The sequence below is a fragment of the Talpa occidentalis genome, unplaced genomic scaffold, assembly GCF_014898055.3.
Source record: "Talpa occidentalis isolate TD23 unplaced genomic scaffold, MPIMG_talOcc4v2.1, whole genome shotgun sequence".
Taxonomy (NCBI): Eukaryota; Metazoa; Chordata; class Mammalia; order Eulipotyphla; family Talpidae; genus Talpa; species Talpa occidentalis.
This window is the reverse complement of record NW_026555331.1, coordinates 7,979,652-7,995,546: the sequence shown is the minus strand read 5'-3', so window position 1 is coordinate 7,995,546 and position 15,895 is coordinate 7,979,652. Positions and strand designations below refer to the sequence as shown.

The 15,895-nt window shown below is 53.5% G+C and overlaps 1 protein-coding gene across 1 annotated transcript in view; it reads left to right on the top strand.

Moving 5' to 3' along the window:
* The window catches only part of TG (thyroglobulin), a 168,462-nt gene that overhangs the window by 78,241 nt on the left and 74,326 nt on the right, over window positions 1-15,895 (top strand). The window contains exons 38-42 of the mRNA XM_037513233.1: window positions 1,471-1,635; window positions 5,278-5,497; window positions 6,930-7,023; window positions 7,335-7,494; window positions 11,789-11,991. Coding sequence (XP_037369130.1) covers window positions 1,471-1,635; window positions 5,278-5,497; window positions 6,930-7,023; window positions 7,335-7,494; window positions 11,789-11,991 — 842 coding nt within the window. The remainder of the gene's footprint in view (window positions 1-1,470; window positions 1,636-5,277; window positions 5,498-6,929; window positions 7,024-7,334; window positions 7,495-11,788; window positions 11,992-15,895) is intronic.

Here is a 15,895-nt window from a genome sequence, read left to right as displayed (position 1 = left end):
TCGTCCAGATTGTGACCTCAGAAACACCTCCAAAGCCCCACAATAACCTGGGGGTCCTGGCAACCAGGAATCGAGCTGGGGGAGGAGACCCTGGGTGCACTCTCCTCTGCTGTATCCTCATCCTCTGCAGCCTCAGCCCACAGTCGAGGTCTCCAGTGGGATAAGCCATCCAGAAAGTGAGGGAGAGCAAAGAAGGGGGTGGGAGTTGGCCTGAGGCAGCTGTGACCGCTGTCCTCATGCAGGCGGGCCTGGGCCATCTGTGAGGAGGAAGTGCTGGTCAGCCTCATGGGGCAGAACAGGACTGTGGGTAAAACCCAAATTTCAAGATTTGTAATGCAGTGTGACAGGAAGAACTTTATTAGGCAAAGCTGTTCATAGATGCGTAGTGCCTGGAGGGCTTCTGGTCACTCATGTAAATAAAGGCCAAGTGGCCAGTTTACAGGAATGCTCTACAAAGACTTGAGCTTCTGAAAGAATTTCACATTAGGAACATTTGTACTCCTCCAGTTCTGAGAGTCTCTGAATCTCCTACAAAGTTAGAGAACAATGTGTACATCTTACAGACAGGATCGCCATGCACAGATGTGCACAACTCTGGGTGCTGCATAGCAGGGACTGGGTTGTGAGTAAGGCCTTTAGACTGTGTCCAAGTTGCTCAGTCGAGTGAAGCAGCCCTCTTTTCTGAGCGGTTCTTAGGGCTGAATATCTGAAGGTCGTGAATCATTGAAATTGTCCAGTGCAGGACCTGATACACAAGGAAAAGGGCATAACCCTGGTGGAATATGGGTATGATGGGGGCAGGGGACAGAGGGAGATAAATCTCGAGAAGAAGGCAATGGTGAGAACATGGACAGCCTTGTCAGGTATGGCTTAATCCTGAGGTCAGTGGGGTGTCGTGGAGGTACTTTAAACAGGGAGAGAGCGCATTTGTGAATTAAATAAATGACCCAAAATTGATTGTTGGTTGTGTGGAAAATAGATTGATCGGTAGGATTGGGCCCTGGCACCATCACTTCATCCCCAACCTCTAGCTCAGAGCCTGGGAGATACAGGAGGTGAGCAAATGAATCCGTGACTGATTGCTCAAGCGCATTAATGAATGGATGCATGCATGGGTACATGCGTGATGCATGGATTCATGATGCATGCTTGGATAGAAGGATAGTTGATAGACTTGGAGTCCTTCACTACGGGCTGACCTCACTGGAGGGGTAGGAGACTACAGATGAGAGCCTGCCTGGGGTTTCCCCCCCAGCTTAATTCCTTCCTGCCAGCACCCCAGGTTATCTTAGGATGGATGGCTGGGTGGATAGAAACATGCATAGATTCATGGACGCATGATTGGGTAGATGCATAGTAGGAGCGATGCATGGATTCATGGACGTATGATTGGGTGGACAAATGGGTAGACGCATGACTGAAGTGATGTTTCTGAGGCACAAGCCTCACTCTCCTCCCGCTACTCCGCAGAATGTTCCCGCCACGAGGCCTGCCGCGTCACGACTCTGCAGACCCGACCTGGTGCTGTGAGGTGTGTGTTCTATGCTGATACCCAGAGCTGCACACACAGCCTGAGGGCCCAGGACTGCCGGCTTCTGCTCAGCGAAGAGGCCACCCACATCTACCAGAAGCCCAGTAAGTCCAGGCCTGTGCCTCCGGGGCCCGTTCCGGGGGCCTGAGTGGGACTCTGAGCTGGTGTTGGCTTGTGAGCAGCGACTTGTGAGGTTCTTAGGGAAAGTCTGTGAAAATTATCTTGGCGTTCACCTGGGGGGGACTAGGAAGGTAGAAACCTTACTTCTCACTCCCACCTTCCCTGGGCCACCTTTCTTCATTTCTTCCTTGAAGTCACAGAAAGAATTTTGGCCTTTAAATTTCTTAGTCAAATTATAAAGTGTTTTATGACTGTTCACGTGCCTTATCTCATTTGGTTCTCGCCATCACCCCATGAGGTGGCGAGATAGGGAGTTTAACCCGATCCCATCATAGATCTCAGGAGACTCTGGCCCAGAGAAGTTGATTCACTTCTCTGAGTTCACACAGCACAGGGAAGGGACCAGGAATCCTGTCTCGATGCCTGACTGCCACATGGTGAACCCTGTAGAGGGGCAGCCTCTAGCTCAGTTTAGTTTAAAAACAGGGCCTCCCCTGGTGGTGCAGGTGGTTGAGCGCTGTGAAGCTGTCTGCAGCCTCTGCAGTGTGGGCTCCATCCTGGCCAGCGGTGAGATGGCCACAAGGCGTGGCAGACCTCTCCTGTCTCACCCGCTGCTCCCCTCAGCAGTGTATTTTAGTCAGTCTGCCTTTTCTGTTCCCTGCTCTGCCTCTGGTGAATCCTCTCACCCTCCCGCACATCTGGCCTGCACCCCAGTTCTTGTATGCATGAATAAATAAATCTTAAAAAAAAATAAAAACATCCAGTAAGGAGCCATTTATGTCAGATGTTGGGTCAGATGTTGGGGCTCCAGGGGTGAAGCAGCCAGCAGAGACTAGCCTATAAATCCACCACTAAGTGAAATCTGTATGAGCAGTGGGACAGGTAGCATGGGGGCTGAGGCTCTGGGGTGATCCCACCTCCCCCACGAGACATGGTTACTGGATGAAATTAATAGCTTTTTAAAATGTTGGCTAGGTCTGCCATTTTTTCTTCTAGAGCACAGAATCAAATGTTCTCTGCAAAGGCCAGTTAATAATTACCCTGGGCTAGACAGCCACAGGCTCTCTTATAGCGACCTAGTTCTCCCATGGTGGCAGGCAATCAACTGGGACCACATAGAACTCGGTGGCTATGGCTGTGTGCCAATAAAACTTTATGTATAAAGCCGGGTGGCAAGTGGATTCGGCTCACCTGGTCCTACAGCATCAAGGGGCCTTCAGGCCTGTCTTGACTTAACGGGACCCTCCTCTTGGTCTCCTCCACCGCCTTGGCCTCCACACCAAGAAGTTTCCAGCCTGGACCATTTTGATCTCTGTATTGGAGTCTTGAGCACTTTAACTCAAGGCCTGTCTGCTCTGGGCATTTATATGATTTAGTCAACTCAGATGGATTCGGACGTTTCAGCAACACGGCCGCTGCCCCACGTGGCAGCCCTGCTGGGAGACGCCTTCACTGACTCCTGGGAAACAAATTGGACAGCTGCTCTTGTAGTTCTGTGGGTCTGAAATTCGATGTGAAACGCTCACTTCCGGCAGAAGACCCGTGTTTGCAGGTGTCTATATACGTTGTTCATAGCCCTGGGCGCACTCACACAGCTACCCGAGCATTTTCTTAATCCAGGAGTCACATGGCCTCAACGTGTGGGGATTCTGGAAAGACGCCACCATTTTTGCAAAAGATTCCAGAAGGGAGAACTCCACCTAACGCTTTCCTTATGTTGGCTGGCGTTCAGGCTGGGTAGCACCAGGCCGCCTCTGGAAGAGGGCCGAGTCCCCTGCCCCGGGAAAGCGCTCTTGCATCCCCTCGAAACTCTTCAGCTTTTACATTTTCTGTCTCTCCCCCTCTGCCCTTTGGATGGTGCCACGGTCATGCATGTGACTGTCCCCTGCCTAGAAAATGAGCCAACGAGTCAGCTCCCAAGGTCCCACTGCTTCAGTACCCGCAGAGGGGACGCCTCCGGCCCTCGGGTTTAGATTTGAAAGAGGAAATCTTGCGAGGAGGAACCGCGGGGTGATTTCAGACAGCAACTGTTTCTTTCCATCCTGAGTTTCCTTTTGAGTTCTAACTCACATTCTTTCGCAAAAGCTTCCTCCTTTCCTCTTTTCTTCATTCATTCATTCATTCATTCATTCATGTGTTGAGCTCTCCCAGTTGCCAGGCTCTGGGCTGAGAACACTACCAGCATCCTGGCATTTATTCTTGATATTGTCGTACTGTAGGGACGGCTCTTATTCCCATTTGTAGGTGGAAAATGGAGGGTCAGAAAAATGCTGACATTTCTCCAAAGTAACTGGTCTTTAACATAACACAGGTCAGCATCACGCCCCCACCCCTGACCATCCACCAATTCCTCCCCACGGTGGCCTGCATGCCCTGGGCACAACCCTGGCACCACTGTCTATTGGGTCCAATAACTCTCCCTGGGAAGCCCATCCTATCTATCGCAAATATGCAGCAGCCACCCCAGCCTGCACCCCACGAGAGACCAGCAGCCTCTCTCCCACCTTTGTGACAAGCAACAGTGTTTTCAGATGTTGTCACATGTTCCCCGGGGGACAAAATCAACTCCAGCTGGCCCTTGCATTGTTTTTGAGGGATGCACAGCCCTGAAGAAGCTGCCGTTCAGTTTGCAGAGGAGTGAAGCAATGGCCCTGGAGCGGGCAGGGAGAGAGAGAGGGATCCGCTTCATCAGTGCTTGCTGTGGGCTCCTCTCATGTCCTTTGAAAGTGGACTTGGCCCTGAGCCAGAGCCCGACCAGAGTTACTGTCCCTGGAATAAAGGAGGCCCCTGTGGTAGAGGAGATAAGATGGGGCTGCAGGGGGCAAGAAATGGTCATTAGCACGATAAGGAGGGGCTGGGGCTGGGGGCTGGCTGGGGCACCCTAGCTGTAGGGGCCAGGTTTGGGTTTGGGTCTGCACAAGGGGCAGGGCCTCACAGTCACTTAGGGCAGCAGAGGCCAGAGTGGGACCTAACCTGACCTGTGTGAAAGGGGGTGGTCATAGTTGGGGTTCAGAGGTGTGGCAGTGAATCACCTTGAGCTGCGGGTGGCTTCCCACCCTCCTGGGCCCTGAATTCTATTTCCTCCCCAGTGAAAGGCGAATACAGGACCCTTGTTTACCTGCAATTCTGCAATTCTAAATAAAAAAAAAAATTGGGGGGGGAGCAGGGTGAGCAAACTTGTTTGGTGGAAAATTCTGACTTGAAGTGAGTGAAGAAATTAGGTCCTTTATTCATTTCTCTTCTCGTGAATAATCCTTCACTTCCCCTCAAAATTAACGTCTGTGTTTGAGGACCGGGCTCTACTCTAGGCCTCCCTGGGAGGATTAAGTCCAGTGACTTCTCCTGGGCCCCTGGCCTGGGTTAGTCTCCAGGGGAAGAACTGGTGAGGTTGAACGCTGGGGACGGGATGGGTGCTGAGCATGTTCATTGCCCAGAAGAGATCGACAGTCTTCCTCTTATTCTTGTTTTTCACATGGAACGCTAACTTGACTTGCTGAAACTGAATGCGTCACTAACATTTTTCAAGTTCAGAAAACATTGTTTTGTTTCCTCAAGCATATTCGGAATCCCTGTGAATTGAGCACCCCTCTCTCTCCCCTCTTCTCCAACCCAATGCCCTTCCACAGACACCCCTCTGTTCGGCTCTGGCACGTCTGCACCTTCTGTGACCATTGCCACCCATGGACAGCTGCTGGGCAGGTCCCAGGCCATCCAGGTGGGGACTTTGTGGAGGCAAGTGGACCAGTTCCTGGGTGTTCCCTACGCAGCCCCACCCCTGGCAGAGAGGCGCTTCCGGCCCCCGGAACCCTTGAACTGGACAGGACCCTGGGATGCCACCCAACCACGGTAAGGGCTATGTGGAGTGTCATTGGGTGAATATCCAGAGATGCCCATCTAATCCCTCAAAGTGAGACCTGGTGTCACCGTGGTACCATGGGGTGAGGGGTGTCCTGGGGAAGGTGGCCATAGGTGCTCTAAGAGATCACCCCCAGCATCAGTTACTCAACATTACATTTCCCCTGGGATTCCATGTGACGAAGGAGCAATGTGCTCTGCTCCATGCAGTGACTCAGGGGCCCCGGAGCATGGATGCTCTGGCTCTCAGGCAGGAACATTTCTTGGCACCACTGTCTGACGAAGGCTGTGGAGGAGTCTGCAGGGGAGGTTACTGTGGACCACGCCGCCCGGGGAGGGCTGGTCACTTGCAGCAGGATCATCTCCATCCATGTCTGGGCTCAGTGGGGCCAAAAGTATAGCGGAGAAGGAAAAGCACCAGAGCTAGTGAAAAAGATCTTCCCAAGGGCATTTGTTCCCTCAGAGGGATAAGGTTAAAAGAAATTTTCAAAAATAAGGGGAGGAAGCACGCATATCTTACTTTCTTCCCTCATCAACTTGACTCATCATCATCAATTTCACCCATTCCTTCCCAGGTGGGCAGACACCATTTTAAACAGTTGCCATGCTGGGAAGGGTTTTGCGATTCTTCTAGTTTAAGCACATTCAGAACACTGATGAACATTCTCCACTCCTCCCACCTGCATTTGCTCTTCTGTCCAGTGTCTGTGGCTCAGAACCATGGCCAAAAAGAGTGATGAGTTAGGAGGCTCTGGAATACTCCAGGCAAGGGATGATGAGGCTTAAAGGGGGGCAGGCTGGCAGGCAGTAGGAATGCAGAAAGCTGTGGGGACATCTCCAGGCTGGGGAAGTGAATGCAGTGGACACACCAGCGAGGGTGCTTTTCCAAGTTGGGGTGTGCCTGCTGGATACTTGAGGGGTTGGACTGCATGGGATATGGGTTCAGAGTAGCTGGAGAGCCTGGTTCAAAGTCCAGTGTGGATGAGACTTGGGGGTGAGGAAAGGCCCTTCTGGGGAGGTTACCATCATGGTCTCAGCCGGTGCCTGGAGAACGGCACACTGGCGCACTCAGGCTCGGTGCTGATGGAGAGAGCAGGTGCCTCACCTCGTCCAGCGATAGGTCTGCACGCCTGGAGCCATGAAGGACTGATGTCCCAAGCGCTGTCCTGTCCGGCATCTTTGTTTCTGCACCTTAACATTGATCTGTGTGATCCTGCCCAGGCCAGACGCAGGGACAGGCACCTGCTGTTCTTTGCATTCACCTGCCACGTCAGTCTGCCTTTTCCCTAACCCCCTAATTGCCGCAGAGCTGGGGGACCCAGCTTGAGGACCGGGCCTTGTGCTGTCATGCTGGCAGAGGGTGGGGAGGGGAGATGCACCGTGATCCTTTGCTTGTTTCCCTGAAAGCCAACCATCTTTGCAGGGCCAGCTGCTGGCAGCCGGGCGCCCAGGTGCCCGCGTCCCCGGGAGTCAGTGAGGATTGCTTGTATCTCAACGTGTTTGTCCCGCAGAACGTGGTGAGTTCTAGCATCCTTGTGCGGTGCCTTGGACTCTGCCCTTCCCACAGCTGCCGACATCATCTCTCACCTCCTTGGCGGCCAGTGCTCTGGTCCCGGCGCCTACCCAGCCAGTTCTTGCTTTCAGGAAGGTCTGAACGGCTGAGAGCCTCACAAGGTCTTCCTGGGTCTCCCGTGGCCACTCTGACCCCCCACATCCGTGCCCCAGGCACATCTGACACTCTCAGCCTCTGCTTCCGTGCCTGAGAAGTGAACAAGGATGACATGTCTGGGGTCCACTCTGGGGGTGACACATTCTCCGATCCCCGCAGGCCCCCAACGCGTCAGTGCTGGTGTTCTTCTACAACGCTGCCCAGGCCAGGGCGGGCGGGAGGCCGCTGGCCCTCGATGGCGCCTTCCTGGCCTCTGTGGGGAACCTCATCGTGGTCACCGCCAGCTACCGGGTGGGCGTCTTCGGCTTCCTGAGTTCTGGTAAGTCCGGGCATTGGTGGGACGGCTGCCCCTGGGGCTGAGGCACCCCTTTGTGTGTGTCCAGGGCCCACCCCTCAGGCTTCGGTCCCCCTCTAATCCAGCTGAGAACTCGGGGTGTCCCATGGCCATGAGACCCACAGCAGGCAAAGGGAGAGTTGCCATTTGTGGAACTTACTGTGGGTGTGAAGCTGGTGCTGGGACATTATGTGTTTTGTCCGGTGCTGTGTGTGTGTGGTGTGTGTGATGTATGATGTTGATGTGGTGTGTGTGTGAGCACTGTGTGTGTGCACAGGTGTGCATGCCCCAGGAGGCTGGGTCTCACTTGGTCATGGTCCCCTGCTCGGGTAATAGCAGAGCCGGGACTCTCTGGGGCTGCCAGGCCTAGAGACCTCCATAGGTCCGTTGGTGCTTGGAGCACGGGAGGCCGTCTGACTCGAGGGAGGGCCGTGTCCATGATGCCTCCCTGACTCTGGCCTCACTGTGACCACCACATGTCCCCAATTCATCACAGAGCTGAGGCCTAGACCGATCCCTGCACCCCTTCCCCTCCACCACCTCCACCCCTGCCGGTGGCGGGCGGGCAGGCCAGGCACGCTGCCTTGATCCTTCCTTTCCTGAGGCTCAGTTTTCTTCTCCATGAAGCGGGAAGTTTCTCCAACTTCCAAGGCTCAGGGGAGGTGCTTGTGTGAAGAGGCTGTAGGGCTGTAGAAAATGGGTGATTGTGAGCGGGGTGGGCATCCCACAGGCATGGAGACCTAGGAGTGCTGGGGAAGGAGGTCTGGCCAGATCACCCACATGAGGCCTTGAGGCCAGGAAGAAGCTCCTAGGCCTGTGCAACAAAGGGAATCGAGCAAAAAGTTAGAGCCAAATGCCACGAGGTGCCTCCGTGGGTGATGGTCATATTTTAGATTTTCCTTTATTAAAAGAGTCACAGACTCTTTTTTTTTTAATATTTATTTATTATGCATACATGAACTGGGGTACAGGCCAGAGATGTGGGGGGTGCGGGGATTCACCAGACAGAGTGGGGAACAGAACAGGCAGATTGAAATACACTGCTGAGGGGAGCAGCGGGAGAGGCAGGAGAGGTCTGCTGTGCCATGTGGGCAGCTCCCTGGTCTGGGATCGAACACGTGGTGCAATGGCTGCAGAGGCTTCATAGCTTGTGTCTTAACCCCATGCACCACCAGGGAGGCCCTTAGATTTTCCTTTAGAGGACCATGGTCAGCTGCTGAGCACTGGACACTCTGCCTGGGCTTTCTTTCCTCTTTTCAGACCCACGAGTGACACGGATCTGTTGTCAGTTGCTCCTTCTCTAAGGAGGCAGGTGCACTGAGCACTCCCCATGGTGCTTTGCATAGCCCTGGCTGCATTTCCAGACAGCAGAGAACAAGTCCCCATACGCTGTTTGCCCTGAGGGGGCGGAGGATGGTGACTTCAAGCACTGTCATCTGATAGAGAAGGCAGGTGCCACTGGGAAGGCTGGTAGGGACTGTAATGGGGAAGCAGAGGAAACTTCCAGAACACACACCTCCTCCTCCTCACTGATGACTTACCAGACATTTCACTGAAATTACCATGTTGAAATCTCCAGGCAGCTTGCTGAGGCCAGTGTCCCGTGACTGCTTCACAGATGAAGGAAGAGGTTAGGGAACAGCTGAGCCGGGGCTCCCAGTGCATGTTGAACCCTGTGGCCGGCAGCGGGGTGAGCTGTTATGGCAGCATGTCCCCTTGACTGTCTAGAAACTGGGATTCCTCACTCTCCTGTGTGGGGCCAGATGGGCTTGTACCTGCCACTAACCACGAGTGAGTTGCCATGGCTGTATTTCCCAGCCCTCCTGTCTCTCCCACATCCAGACCGCCCGGCCCGTCTGGAAGATGGCAAGGCCAGGCAGGAGCAGAGGGCTGGGGGAGGCAGGAGGTTCTCCAGCAGGGAAAGTTCCAGAGATGGAAACTGTAACTTTGAAGTGAGAATCATAGCCCCTTACACATCACAGACGTTTCAACAAATGTCTGTTGAACTGGATTGACTGTTAGGACCAAGAGTTCTGAGTGTGCGTCGGGATTTAATCTCTGACTTTATCTCCTGTTCGCTTTTGCCCCTAAACAAACTCCACTTCAGTCTTAGATTCCTCCCCAGTGAAGGAGGGGGCTGGACTGGACAGTCCATCCCAGGGCATGTGCTCGTCTAGCTGCCAGTGCCTGGCAGGAGGTGGGACCCAATCGGGTCTTCTCTGATGGGGGGCTCTTCAACACCCCATCAGCCCTTGGCTTGTAGGAAGCTGATCTATGGGGCGTGAGAGTTGGGGCTATCACCCCACTCACTGTCACTGAAATGCACACTGTGGCTGGCCATCGCTTCCCAGATGCACAGGGCTGAGTCCTCAGGTGGCTCCCAGCTCCCGGCTATATCTTAGACCTGGAGACAAAGGGCATTCATCCGAACAAAGGTAGCCCACTCACACAGGGACATCCCCAGTCGGGGTCCTGCTGGTGGCGTCTTCACCACTCCCAGAACATGGAATGCATTTGCAGAAGTTCTGACAATCTCCCCAGCTGGAAGCGTCATTTAGACTCTGAGCTGATGTCCTTATGAGCTCTGGGAATCAGGGTGCAGGGTTTCTGTCTTCCTATTTGGGATTATGGGGTCTTATTGATCGTTTCTTGCTTGATACTGAATCCTGTTCATCAACACTCTGGTCTTGTAAGCACCTAATGTTTCCTAAGGACCTACTGTGCACCGCTGACTTTAGTGGGGCTGCAGTCTGGCAGGAAATCGATGGTGACACAGACCCAGAAGGGGAATCTTGCTTCCCTGAGGCCTGTGGGCTGATGCGGAGCTGAGACCTAAGGGTGGCTGGGCCAGAGGGCTCGGCCCGGAGGCGGCGGGAAGCACGCGTGCCTGCTGTGAGTGGGGGAGAGGTGGGCTCGTGCGTTTGGAGCAACTGGTAGGAGCCTGGGAGGCTGAAGCCCAGACACAGGAGGAGACAGGGAGCAGTGACCAGAGAGAGGGGTGAGCCCGTCCCCCAGGCCTTGGCCACACTAGAGAACTGAGGTCCTGTGCTGAAGACAGTGGGAGGGGGCGGTGTGTGTATGTGTGAGTGTGTAAGTGGGGGTGCATGGGTGTGTTTGTGTACACTCATTTGATCATAATAACAGTGATGTGTGCCTTCCACACATACCACAATGTGAGTACACGTGCAGGGGTGTGTGTGCAAGTGTGTGTGTGCATGTGCGTGTGTGTGAGGGAGACAGAGATGGTTAAAATGAGACGTCCAGTGCAGGGGATCCACTGGACGGAGGGACGTGTGGATACAGGAGCGCAGCGGGGAGCTTGGGGATGGCGGAGGTTGTGGGGGAGCTGCGGCCCCTGGGGAGGGAGTGGGGTGCAGCAGCACAGGGGTGTCAGGGAAGGCTTGCAGGGGCAGAATAGGTGGGTGATGCTCAGGAGACAGAGCCTATTCCTATGGGCTGAGCGAATTTGAGACACCTGAGAGTTGTCATGGCGAGAAGAGGGGAGGCCAGCTGGGGAGGGCGCTGCCTCCAGAGTCACCGAGTGTGGATGGGGGCTGAAGCCCTGGATCACTGCTGTTGCCTACAACAAAGCCAGAGACATGGGTGGGGCAGGGGGGAGTCTCGGCTCAGGGGGGAAGGAGCCTGGCTTCCAGGGGCGCGAGGGGCCTGGCTAGTCGGGAGGGCCCCCTGGAATCAGAGCGTGGCGTGTATTATGCCAAGACACCAGGTGCCAGAGCCTGTTCTGGCTACACTTTTATGCGTGTCCAAAGCATTTCATTAATAACATTGTGCCGGACCTTTGACGCATATTTACTGAGTTCTCTGAGCAAAGGAGGGAGATGTGAACCTGCTAAGAGCTATTGATCTGGGAAGATGAGCGGATGGGACCAGGATCCAGAGCCCCATGGGCCGGCTGTGGTCAGGGAGGGAGAGGCGTGTGTACGGGCAGGAAGTTCGTCTCCTCTGCCACGTGCCCTGCTTGTCGGTGACCGAACGGCCCTGCCCCTGGTCTGAGCAGCTGCCCTAACACCCGCCCTCACGACGTCGGGCTCCCTCTGGCCCACAGGTGAAGCTCCGAGGCAGGTCTCCTGGTGCGAGGCTGAAGCCACCATCACCTGGCTGGTCTGGCCCTGCAGCCCACTCTCGCCCACCGACCTATGCTGTGGGACCACAGCCCTGACCCCTGTGGTCAAGCGGCTGCCTGGCATAGACCACACTATAATAAGTAAATTCCAAGTTGCAAAATCTCCAAGAGTCAAAACGTCTCCTCTTTCTGCAGGGTCCAGTGAGGTGAGTGGCAACTGGGGTCTCCTGGACCAAGTGGCGGCTCTGACCTGGGTGCAGACCCACATCGGAGTCCTCGGTGGGGACCCTCGGCGTGTGACCCTGGCAGCAGACCGCAGCGGTGCCGACGTGGCCAGCATGCACCTGCTCAGCACCCGGGCCGCCAGCCCCAGACTCTTCCGGAGAGCCGTGCTGATGGTGAGCCAGCCCCGCCCGCCTGCGTCTCGCTGCCCGCCCGCGCGAGGTGGCCCTCCCTGGCCCTCCCTGGCCCTCCCTGGCCTCTCGAGACCAGCAGGCCTGATTGTTCAGTTGTTTCTTGTCCTTTGTTGTGACCTGGTATCCCACACGTGACGGTCCAGGATGCTGCCCCCGGCTGGGCAGTGCTGTGGGCTCCAGGGGGTTACAAAGTGGTTCTGTTTCCCCGGAGTGCTTCCTCGGCAGCTCGTGGTCTGAGGCCTCTGGTTGACGGACAGACCCAAGGGGTGTGGGTGTAGGCTGAAAAGCTTCCCGGTGGGGGCAACTTAGCAATGGCAAGTTGCTCTGGTCTTGTCCGCCTTTGAGTCACCATCTCCCCTTACGCCGTCTGGTTTCGTCAATAGCCCATGTTCTCGCTGCCCTGAGAGTCAGTTCTGCTGACATTTTACTCAGAACAATACCGGTTGGTACATTCCTCTCACCCGCCCACCTCCTCCTGCTTGAGCTCTGAGGAGGGCCAGGAGCATGAGAGCTTGCGAGGAGTGGCCAGCAGCTGGGCCAGTAGTGGCACTGGTGATGATGAGGGTGCTGGTGACGGTCATGGTGCTGGTGATGCTGCTGCTGGTATAATGATGTTCATCGTGACAATAATTATGATGGAAGAAATAACCTGGTTGACCCCAGCGTAAATCCGGAAGGCCAGCTGGTGCGCCATTGATGAATTTCTAATTTTGTTGAGCATCCAGTTTGTGCCAGAGGCTGTATGAGATGCTGGCTGGGCCTTGCTGAGTAATACATGCCCTAGTTCTCAAGAAGCTTGTAATTTACCGGGGAGCAGGAGACAAACACTTATGGCAGATATTTAACAGGGTGTAGGGTGGCTGAGAGGCCCCAAGCAAGTGCTGGGGACGGAGGGCATGTGGGTGAATACTCTCAGGAGAGGCAGTGTCTGGCTAATGCACAAACATCTGTAGGCGGAGGCCTGGGCACCCAGGGAAACCGGGGCTCTCACCGAGGCCTGCTCGTCATGTGACGTGGCTGAGGACAGGGTTTTCATGGCTGTGGAGGCCGGGAGGCAGAGGGGAGCCAGGATATACTGAACTGGGGTTTAGCCTTTGTGCTTGGGAGCCGTGCAAGAGTTTTATGTATTTGTTTGGTAGCTTGGTTTGGTTTACCATTTTGACCATTTTGAAGTATATCTCAGTGGCATTAAGTCCATTCAGTGTTGTCAACCATCACGACTAATCATTTCCAGAATTTCTTCATTACCCCAGACTTCATTACTTCATTACCCCAGAAACTCTGCACTTAGCAAATAATAACTCCCATTTCCTCTTTCCCAGCCCCTGGTAGACTCTGTTCTACTTTCTGTGTCTATGAATTTATATATTCTAGGTCCCTCGTATCGGTGAAATCCTACAAGATTTGTGTGACTTATTTCACTTAGCATAATGTATGAAAAGTTTGTTCAGTTCTAGCAAATATCTGAATTTCATTTTTTTTAAGGCTAATATTCCATTGTATGAATTTCCACCTTTTGTTTACCTGTTCACCTGTGGAGGATGCTTGGGTTGTTTCCATCTTTAGCTAGTGTGGCACATGCTTCTGGGCGCGTGGTTGCGCCATCGAGGGTTTTCAGGATGCTGGCAGACTGTCTTAGAACTACTCTTTAGGAAGACTTTGGTTAGAGCTGGGGACAGGATGAATTTAAAAGGGGCACCCTGGAGGCAGAGAGAATATTGTGGGAAGAGGGTGAACCTCTGAGACCCACACGGAGGACCTGCTGGCAGCTACAAGGTCGTGTAATCACAGCCCAGTTTTGTCCAGTCTTCCTGGGATCCAAGCCCTTGATACAAAGAGGAGTGTCAGAGTTTGCACCTAGCTGTGCGAGGCCAGCCTGGCCCCCACCCCGTCAGGAAGCAGAGCCACCTGCCCCCCGACCTCTCCACTTTAGTTAGGAACCTTGTAACATCGACGGGCCCATGCTCAGTTCCTCAGGCAGTTTCTGCTGCGCGGGCCCTTTCTCCCGCCTTCCTCTGCCTGCCTTCCTCATCCCTCAGGAAGCTCTTCCAGGCTGCACCACAGCACCAGGCACTCTTGGCATGGCTTGTACTTCTCTGCACTGCACCATCATGCTTCCCCCCAGTAAATATCGGTCCCCATCTCCAAGGCAGCTGTCACAGACTGGAAACTCTGGATCGGGGAGGAACGGTCAGCCTTGCTCTCTGTGGGGCCCCAGTACCCAGCCCGTCCGTCTTCCAGTGGGTGCTCCCAGAGAGTGTCTGGGTGGTGGGTGAGCAGGAGACAGGAAGGGTTCTGGGGCCCACAAACTAGCCCACTGTCCCCCCTGCCTTTGTCTCTCATCCTTTGATTTGGATTTTCTGTAATCTGCCGCTCAGTGGGTCTGAATACACAGATCTTTCCATTCCTGGCCTAATAAAGAGCTTCCTGAGGGGCTTTCCAGGGCCACTTAGAAAGCAGACATGCCTGCGGCCCAGGGACACCAACAAGATGCTCCAGGAGGCCCAGAAGGCAGTTTTCTTTTTGAAAAATCTGCAAAGTTTAGGTGTTTTGGGGCATTTCAAAAATGAATCTGCTTTAACAAATGGTAACGTGCATAAAAATAACCCTCCGTCTGCTTCAGTCACTGAGGAGCAGCTTTACAACTGCTCCTAGCGGTCCTTGGGTTGCCTGTGAAATTATTTGTAATCGAGAGAACCAAAAGACTTCAACACATCAGCAGATCTCAAACGTGTTCTTTACTAACAGATGTTTGGGGGAAGAATGTGAGCTGGTGATATATTCTTAGACAAAATCTTAAGTCTTTTTGCAAATCTTGGGACCAGAACGATTGAAATTTCAGGCGACGCAGACTCTTGTCATAATTAATAGCTTGTGTGTATTTGTTTAGCATGTTTGCAGTCTAAGCATTTCCAGATATTAGCTCGCAGGTCCCTCCACACTGATTGGCGTGGGGGGTTTTATTCTCAGTGTAGAGATAAGGAAGCAAAGGCTCAGAGAGGTGTAGTGACCCGCAAAAGGACACAGAGCAAAGGGGCTGCATATGGGCTACAACCTAAAGCAAATCCTGTTTTCCTACTCTGAGCTGCAGCAAAGAACTTGAGATTTTATTTTTCTAGCCTACCTTACTGCACTTCTGCTATGGCTGGGCACGTGCATGGGCACATGGGTTTACCTCCTAGTACTTCCTAGTGCTTAGTGTTTCCCAACATTTAGCACTCCCCAATACTTAGTACTTCCCAATGCTCAGTACTTCCCATAACTTAGTACTTCGATGCCTAGTACTTACCAATGCTTCATAATTCCCCAAACTTCATGCTTTGCAATGCTTATTAGTACTCTCCAAGGCATAGTACTCCGTGATGTATTAAGCACAGCACTGGTGCAGAGAGGCCCTAGGGCGACACTGAGTCCAATCAAACTCATGGGAGTTGATGATGGTTTGGGCCCACAGCCAGTTTCTCCTCGTCCTGCACATGTATCATAGTGTACACCCTCTCCTCTGCCTGCCTCTTTGTCAAAATCCACCTGGCTCTCCCTAGGCTTCAATGCGTCTGTAAGTATTTGATGATAACTTGTGATTTTTAAAAATAATTTCTGATGTCATTTCATGGAATTTTTTAATTTATTTCAGCAAAGTGTCTGTGTTTTTATGACGTTAAGTTTTACCGCCATGAATCAGGGTAACGCCATACCCATGGACATGGTATTTTTGTCTCCGTTAGGTCTTTTACAATTTTGAACTTTCCACAGTTTTGTTGAATTGTGAGGTGGGGACCACGCTGGGCAGACTCTGCTGCTTTGTGCCTGTTGCCTTGTTCTCCACTGTTCTCAGCTGGCCCACGCTGGCACAGGGGAAGAGTTGGCCCAGCATTGGCTGAGTGTT